We start from the raw sequence: 9,396 nt of genomic DNA on the forward strand, positions 1-9,396 counted from the left end.
GTAACAACTTATCTCTTAAGTTTACTGACTTGAGCGTCGGAGTGAGTACGCTTGGCACAAAGCCAAGCCCTCAGTTCGTTCATTGTTGCAGGAGAGGCCGTGAGGAACGATTGAGATCAAAGGAGAATCCAACTCAAGACATCATTCAACAAGCCAAGGGTGGTAACTATACTTGATCTGGAATTACACCCGGAACAAATATGACTATAAATATTGTAATTCTGTTTGTGTACAAATTATAATATAAGCATAAAGTATTTATGGTATAGAATTAATTAGGAGATTATATTGTGTCTGAGGCGCAAAACTTAGGCGGGAAAATTCTAGCTTTGTTAATCTTTTAGTATATAGGAGATTGAGAGACCGTCTCTCAATAAACTTATTGAGAGACCATCTCTCAAGAGACCTATAAAATAAGATCATTTAACCGATAAAATTAATGAACGCTATAAATAAGATCACAATCGAAACTAACTATAAAATTTAGAACGCAAATACACATATTAGTAAACTGTAGCCGAGTACAACTTTAATCTTATACGTACAACTAGGGATGACAATGGGTAGGGTCTGGGTCGGGTCCACCTAGACCAGGACCCGGACCCGAGATTTTCCCTTTGGACCCGTACCCGACCCAGACCCGCAAGAGTCTAAAATTTGAGGACCCATACCCGGACCCTATGGGTAAGGGTCGGGTCTGGGTCTACCCGCGGGTCCGAGTTTCAGCCACTTTAATAGCAGGATTAAGAGTTATGAGGTCTATAATATTAAAAAAAAAAAAATTCATACTACTTTAACATTATGAGTTTATTAATCTGTATTGTAAACTACCAAATCCAATATACATACCAAATCCAATATACATACCAAAGAGATTAATAAAGATAAAGAAGACCTAAATTAATTTTACCTCTAAATACATGTGAAAGAATCAAACTCGTAACCCTAAAATCAATATCGTACTTGATAGTCGTCTCCACCTGACCGTCGCTGGCTGCCGTTAATGGTGGTTGTCGGTCGCCGCCTATTAGAGAGGTGGTTGCCAGTCGCGTATCAGTGCTGTGGTCGTGGTTTCCTTGTGTTAGTGGTGGAGTGGTGGTATTGTCAGAAGAGTTTGGTTGAGTTTTATCACTTTATGGGATGAGGGAAGAGAAAGAGACTTTAGTTGCTTTTGGTTTCTACGGTTTGCCAGTATGAATTCAGAAAAGTTGTGATTTTGATTTTTTTTTTTTTTTTTTTTTTTTAATAAAGGGTCTAAGGGTCGGGTATAAGTCTCATAACTTAGACCCGGACCCGAAATATTTTCTTAAGACCCATACCTGACTCATACCCATTGGGTCTGAAAAAATAAGACCCATACCCAATCCATTTGGATCCGACCCTCAGGATCTGAGTCGGGCCGACCCGACTGTCATCCCTACGTACAACAAAGAAAACCGAAAAATAAAAAAACAAAACAAGGCAACCGTAAACCGTGATGAACTTCTGATTCATGACTGAAGCCAAACCAACCAAAACCCCAAAACTCGTATGTGTAGGGTTTTAGCCCACAAATTAAACTTCGATTTCTGATCAATCAATCATGTTTAGACGCAAACTTCTTTCCTTTTTCCGGATCTCCCCATCACCTCAATCTACAAAGTATGATTTTTTTCTCTAATTCAATCGCATTTTTTTTATATATTTTAGTTCATATATTCTGTGTTTACTTTTTAATTCAACATTTTTTTGCTGTTTTCCTGTCAATGTTGAAGACCCATTTAATTATTGTTGATTATTAGCTCAAAGTTAGCATTTTTTTGGTACCCATTTGATTTTGCTTCTGAATTTTGACTTTTATGTGTTGTTCTGAAGATTCTGTGATTTGGGTTTTTGTTAGAAATCCTCTTTTTTGTGTGAATCAATTGATTTGTAATTTTGATATTTTATTGGTTTCTGCAGTGCCTCAAAGCAAGTTGATGAAGAAAAGAGTAAATTTTACGGGCGAAAGGCGGTGTCCACTGCATTGATTTGTCTTACAGGTGGTGTTGCTTTGAGTGCCATTGATGATCTTGCCATTTACCATGGCTGTAGTAGGTATGTTACCTCTGTGGAATAATCAAATTATCATGTTTTATGTGTTTTTGATGTTGCATATGTTGTTTGCAAGATGTTATTCAATCTTCTGAAATAAGAATGTTGTATGGGGTAAAATGACTTTCTAATAAGATGATCTTGTGACCACATTGATCACCGATTAGCCCGTGCATATGTTGTTTGCAAGATGATCTTGTGACCGCATTGATCACTGATTAGCCCGTGCCTTTTCACATAAGTTTAACCTAAATTCTCAAATAAGAATGTTGTATGGCGTAAAATGACTTTCTAATAACTTATGCACCTCATTTATTACTATCAATAAATGAGCTGCATAAGCTATTATAGGGTCGCTGTACTCCGTACAATGGTCTTACAGAAAACAAACCGTAAGTTTAGATGCCGTTTCTTTCCGCTATGTAGATCAATGAAGTAATTGAACATGGCTTACCAGATTTGCTTAGGTACCTACTGAATTTTGAATCAATACGCACGAATTAGGAATCCGAATTTTGTGGAATGATGGCACTTGGCTATAATTTTTCTGAAATATGCTTTTATTTTGAGCGAACTGCGTATTCGTATCATGAATTCGAATCAGGGTGTTATTGCAAATCTAGTAACCTTGATTATTGAACTGCAAGTTGCATGGGTGTATAAACGAGAGTAGAAATTACAAACAGATATCTGTTCTTATGTATAATATAGTAGATAGTTTGATACTGCTTCTCGATCATATTGCATTAAGCAGTTTCTCCATGGTGGATTAATTAATGTTCGATTGTTTGAGGCAGTGCTACGTTCTTTTTCTTGAATGAGTTAGTGGGGAAATACTTATAATATCACTTCTTTTTGTTATTAACCCCTGATATTGAACATATTTGCATAGCATTTCAGCTTATCGGCTAAATCAACTATACTGTGACAGTGTGACTTCTTTGTTTGCAATCAATTAGTTTCCTTCAGAATCCTGTTAGGCTCAGTTCAGTGGGCATGCACAACTTGCGGCCGTTGGACACAATTTTGTTAGAATTCTCCAACTGTGACTTGCATGTGCCTCTCCTTGAAAAGATTTTCTAAGAGCCCCAGGAAACTTTACTGTTCTACTTAGAAAATAGCGAACTTATTTAGAGAGAAAGCCAAATTTAATGATTTTAATTGAAAAATAGGGGGATGTTGGAGATGCATAGGATATGTATGGTGTGTGTCCGTGCACGTGGTTCATGTGTGTTTATGTCCTAGACTCCTAGCTTTAGGTAGAATACTTAATATAGTTGAAATTGGTACTGAATCAATGGAGTTTGTTAGTATATCTTTGTAGTCATTTAGACTATAGGTATTCATTCTACCCTTGTACATTAGTAAACCCTTTAAAAAGATAATCTTAAGTCGATGATTTTAATGGACGTACTGTATTAGGAAAAGTTAACCTTTGTACGAAATGTTATTGAAATTTAAGTAGCCGTGTTTATGTTGCCTATGCGTAAGCCCAGAGTTGGCTATTTATAGGAGTGGTATGTATTATGTTGCTGAAAACTGGAAAACGCAACTCGTGGTATAGGACTATAGGTATTTTAGATAACATAGACAATAACCTGGTTGCGACTAAGAAAAAGCACCATAATAGTTGCATATCTGTAGAATATTAATGGATGGGATGGCGACATATCTGTAAAATATCTTCATGTGTATAACAACAATAATAGTCCAACGTCTCAAGGCCTCTCCAGCCCCCGCAAATGGCGGGGTAAGAGGGACCAGGTGTGCAGTGTTACCTGTGTGGTAACACAGAGTGGTTGTTTCATAATGACCTAGAATGAGAGTTGCCTCTAGCATTGCATCAAATACCAATACCTTTGCAATAAAAAGAAGTGCAACTATTTTATCGAGTTATTTTGCTATCAGCTGAGTAATAGATGATTAATTGGATCAACAGTTTTAATCAAATCAAAGAGAAAACTTAGCTCAATGATGCCTGATTTCAGATGTTATATTATGGTGGAAAATACCGCTTTAATAACCTCTTCCTCTATTTCTGGGATAGTAAAGGGTGAGGGCCAGTGAGCTTAGCAAATGTGGAGATTGTTAGACACTGAGATTTGTACATGCAGTAACTCTAGCACAGTTTCAAGCCCTTGGGCCTCTCAGTAAGCTTCCAGGAAATGCTTGAGAAGAATAAATATGTAACTTTAGTGAACCTAGGCTTGTGTCATCAAGAGAGTAGAGAATTGTGAGGCACTGGCGCACTGCTGACGTTTGAAGCCTTAAATTTGGTAATGGCGATCATCAGCAAACAAATCGAAATATTTGGCGTCTTGATTTTGTTTCCCCTTTTACATTTGTTTGTTTAATGGGTTCACCGACATTTGAAGCCTTAAACACCCCTTCCTTTTTCAAGTTTGGAGACAGTCGAACTCGAAATTCCCCAGAACATGGAAAAGAAGCTAAAATAAACAGCCGTTTAGGACCAGAGGACACCCAGACCAAGGACCAGTTTCAGAAGACATCAAAACTTGACTCAAGGCCAAACTTAAATATCTCAGACACAAACTTGATTAAAACAAACACCTTTGAGTGACCGGCAAAGTTCCTTTCATATCTGACTGTGGAATAAAAGCTTATAGGCTTTGGTAACCTGTACTCAGTAACCTCTCGTGTGAAAGTAGCAAATAGTGTGATTAATCTTTTTAAGAATACTACTCCCTCAATTCCAACCAATGGTTTACGTGGATGATTTTGAAAAATATAAACGATTGGTTGGAATGGAGGTAGTAATAATTTAGAGTACTTAGAGCTTCCTGCTTTGTTTTGTCGATGAAAAGATAACGTAACGCACTCACACCATCATTTTAAAGCTTGTTTGACAAATTTGTCTGTTTCTGAATTTCAGCAAGGCCATGGAGAAAGCCAGTAAGAATCAAGAAATTATTCGAGCAATAGGCGAACCAGTCGTGAAAGGTCCTTGGTACGATGCTTCACTTGCCGTAACTCACAAAAGGAAATCAGTGTCCTGTACGTTTCCAGTGTCAGGACCACAGGGCAATGGCGTTCTCCGTTTGAAAGCTGTTCGTGATGGAGGTTAGCATGTGTATTATTGTGTGCTTGCCTTGTTAGTTTGTACCCTATCTATCTCTACCCCTTTCCTAATTCCCGTGTTAGATGGCATTGCAAGTGGGTGGAGAATCGCACGAGTGTACCAAGGCTGGTCCATTAGCACAATTACATTCTCATTTGATACAAATGGCCATAGAAGCAGACCAAGCAGTTATTGAGGCGCTAAATATATACTTCGTATTTTTTTCTGTCCTGATTAGCATGGGGGTAAAATTTGTCATCTTGAATGGAGTCTAAATACCCTATTTGACCTTGGAATAGGGTGGAATAAAACTTAAAAGACTCGCAAGCCTGACGTGCTCTCGTCATATTGCACTCAGTTGATGCATTATCCTCATGGGTCATACAAAACCAAAAACACCCCTACGTTACGCACCCCAGTTCAATGTGTTCATACATTGACCCCCTTTTGTCTCCAAAGTCTGCCGTTGTACCCATAAGCAGGAAGTCGTGGAGAAATTTTGAGATATCAATGTGTTGTTATGCTGTAAAGAGAGAACTAGGTCACCAACCCAGTTTGTTCCTCAAAACGTCTGTAACTCTTTCGTAAACTCGTGAGTTATGACTCGTGTGATCCAGCATTATCAGCTGCCTGACATAGACATTGTTGCATTTGACAGATGAATCATGGCTATCATTTATTCGTCCACGAAATTTCGACATCTTAATACTGGACGCTGTCCTGTACGTCCCAGAAAACGAAGAGACAAAAAGAAGTGTCAAGATAAATGTTTCAGATAGCATCTCTTCTCCAGCATGTCAAGACTGCACGAAATGTCCAACGTCTCCAAGTCCTAAGAAGCAATGACTCCTTTTTGCTGTTATCTTCGATACGCAGAGGAAGAAGTTCCTCCATAGCCACTGCCCACAGATCAAATGAATTCCAATAAAATGGTTTATATTTATTCTTTCTAATACATACATGAGATTTATTTGGCCAAAATCTGTAGACTCTTATATGGATTTTGTTGAACTATATACTCAGTAGTTCTTAGTCAGATTTGTGTTAGAAATACTTGAGAATTTTTTAGTTTCGGATGTATTTTGTTGAGGTGTGTATTTATCATTACACTCGTCGCAAATTATTGATACGAAAAATATTAATTTATTTTTCAACCCATCTTTGTTAGAGTCCATTTTTGAAATAATGGTCAAAAATAAAATATTTGTCGTTTTGGGTCGGTTTTGAAAATATTTGTCAAAATGGTGTCCACGTAGGCTCGGGATTTCTAGACCTGAAACACGCCACTACTAATGGCGTGTTTTGTGAAAGAAACACGCCATTAGTAGTGGCGTGTTTTTACAACAATTTTTTTCCTCAACTGACTGAACTTTTAAAAAAAAAAAAAAAATTACATAAGACACGCCATTAGGGGTGGCGTGTTTCCCCTCCGAAACCCGCCATTCCCAATGGCGTGTTTGTTTTAGTCCATTTTTTAATGAAGTTTCTTTCCGTACTCATTATAAACACGTCATTGGTAGTGGCGTGTTTTAGGTCCAGAAATCCTGAGCCTACGTGGACACCATTTTGACAAATATTTTCAAAACCGACCCAAAACGACAAATATTTTATTTTTGACTATTATTTCAAAAATGGATTCTCTTTGTTAATGCTCCGTAAATTTTATCCAATTTTCATGACAACGATAGACTTTTATTAGCAAGTGTTTTTGTCATAACTATCAAGTTAGCAGTGAAAATGAGACGCAATAGACTTAAAATCCTGGATAATGCTTTTGTCCTAGGGGAGTGAATAAGATAGCTCATAATCTTGCTCAGGAAGCTCTGTTGTAAGCTATACTATTTGTTGCTGTCAAAAAAAAAAAAAAAAAAAAACTATCAAGTTAGCAAGAACAATTTGTTCAAACATACGGGTCGCTCTCATTCATTTGTTTTTAACAAAAATGCAGTAAAAACTAATAAAAATCCGGAAAAAATACAAGTTTGAGCGAATCAATAGAACGGAACTTTGAAGTAAATTTGATGTAACCCTAGAAAAACATGGGAAGCTCATGTGAATTGGTTGAATTTTAATTGTTTTCAATTTAGTGTTTAATTTATGAAACTTTTATGACATCTTTTATTCCAAGTGTCATTTTACATTATTTCGGTATTTAAAAAAAAGTAAGAGTGATTCTCACCAAACTAAAAGTCCTATATACTCCGTAATAAATTGATGATCACATCAAACATAAAGATGGGATATAAAGAGAGAGGCACTTTGTCCCCTTAAAAAGCAAGTATGATTAAACCTTGTTTGGCAAACTTGTTTTGGAATCCGGTACCCTTTTTGCCATTTGTGATATGTCATTGGAACACTTTTGGTGAGAACTTGAGAACTTGTATAGTTTTGTATATGGACTAACATTTGGGAGTCTTGGCACCATTGTTGTCAGAATCCCGATTCGATCCTACGATTTTACGATTTCACGATCTAAAAATGCTTGACCGATCCTGGATCTTACGATTCTATCATGGTTGTAGAATCTTACGATCCTAATCATCTAAAAATTTTTAGAGGTAGAATCATAATACGATCCTACGATCTTACGATCCAACGATCCGATTTCATAGTAAAAAAAATAATATATATTTTTATATAATGACATCCTAAAACTCAAATTTCGGGTAAGTTGTAGAAACATGTTCATATAATAATATTAAAATCATTAATTATCAATATTTTATGGATAAATATTAATAAATAAGTATTTTGATCTTCAATGATATGTTTTTACCAAATAAAACACTATAATTGGTGAGTTTGTAGAATCTTACGATTCTACGATCCGATTCTACCGATTCGATCCTACCCTCCCCATCGATCCAAAGTAGAATCCCGATCCTGACAACATTGCTTGGCACTCAAACCTTAGTTTAATCACTCCATTGGAATAATAAACCTAGAGCTTGTAATCGGATCGGAAATTCTTGTTTTGATGTGTGTTATAATAGGGTTTGCGGGTTGTTATGTCTTTCTGGCTGTGTTAATTATTGTGTCGAATTGTACCGGGTTTCATCTGGTTACTGCCCGGTTTAAGTTATAAATTATTACTTGTCCGTACTAATGTTGTTAAAATGAGGAATTATATTTTGGAATAACTCTTTTTGATATAACAATCAAGTCGAACCGTTATAAAGGAATTCGGTTCCAACCTCATAACACTCATGTATGATTCCTGATTCAAACTCATACCCATGCACGAAACAAACACCCCCTAAAAGAGCTATATTTTTTGATTGATTATTGCTTCACAAATTACATTTATAAGGAAGAGTCTCATTAATTAATCTAGTCTAATGCCTAGATTTAGGCCTAGAAATTAGGAGAGAATAAAGCTAATTGATAAGTTGGCAAAGAATATTAACATATTCTAATACACTCCTGTAGTCGAAGTGGGAGGACAGATGCTGAGACTAGAGCGGAAGTCGTGGAATAGAGCCTTCGGTAATCCTTTGGTGATGATATCAACAAATTGGTAGTGGAAAATTGGGAAGGAACATGAAGAACTTGAACTTGACCGAGTGTCACTTCTTCTCGGACAAAATGGATATCCAGTTCTCTGTGTTTGGTACGTTGGTGGTTCAATGGGTTGTCAGATAGGCAATTGGCGTTTATGTTATCACAATATGCAGTCGTCGCCTTGGATATAGAGTATTCAAGTTCAAGGATTAATTAAGTTTCATAGCCAATAAGATTTGGCTACGACATTTGCTACGCCACGATATTCTGCTTCGACACTTGAGCAGGATATGGTGGTTTAACGTTTGGAGGACCAAGATATTAGATTATCACTTGAATAAACACAGTAGCCGGATGTCGATTGTCTCGTGTCAAGGCAACTTCCTCAATCCGCACCACTATAGGTTGTCAAAGTGCTTGTGGATGAGACGGTAAGATCGAGGCCATGAATCTTATGATACGTTTTAATGCACTGAAGTGAGCTTCGCGAGGATCATGCATATAAATTCATATTTGTTGAATCGAATAAGAGATATCGGGTCTTGAATGTCAAGTATTGTATAGCACTTGCGAGGTTGCGATAAAAGGATGGATCAACGACAGGTTTGCTACTATTAGCTCCGAGCTTGGAATTTTTATCAACGGGTGTTTGGGCAGGTCAGGAGTTCGATATTTTGGCACCAGCGATGATGTCCTACATATTTTCTTTGATAGAGAAACACCCAATTTTTGTGTCGAATGGC

At 37.0% G+C, this 9,396-nt stretch overlaps 1 protein-coding gene across 1 annotated transcript; it reads left to right on the forward strand.

The window, feature by feature from the left end:
• The first annotated feature begins 1,457 nt into the window (after positions 1-1,457).
• LOC141590919 (uncharacterized) lies at positions 1,458-6,074 on the forward strand. Its single transcript, XM_074411430.1, has 4 exons — positions 1,458-1,641; positions 1,942-2,076; positions 4,967-5,154; positions 5,811-6,074. The coding sequence occupies exons 1-4, from the start codon at positions 1,583-1,585 to the stop codon at positions 5,996-5,998; spliced, it is 570 nt and encodes a 189-aa protein (XP_074267531.1). The 5' UTR covers positions 1,458-1,582; the 3' UTR covers positions 5,999-6,074.
• The last annotated feature ends 3,322 nt before the right edge of the window (positions 6,075-9,396 follow it).

Source organism: Silene latifolia, chromosome 7 (genome assembly GCF_048544455.1).
Source record: "Silene latifolia isolate original U9 population chromosome 7, ASM4854445v1, whole genome shotgun sequence".
NCBI classification, from domain to species: Eukaryota; Viridiplantae; Streptophyta; class Magnoliopsida; order Caryophyllales; family Caryophyllaceae; genus Silene; species Silene latifolia.

Coding starts and splice junctions, on each gene's coding strand:
- LOC141590919 (XM_074411430.1), top strand. CDS start 1,583: ATGTTTAGACGCAAACTTCTTTCCTTTTTCCGGATCTCCCCATCACCT. Junction 2,077..4,966: donor ATTTACCATGGCTGTAGTAG/GTATGTTACCTC, acceptor TCTGAATTTCAG/CAAGGCCATGGAGAAAGCCA. Junction 5,155..5,810: donor GAAAGCTGTTCGTGATGGAG/GTTAGCATGTGT, acceptor TGCATTTGACAG/ATGAATCATGGCTATCATTT.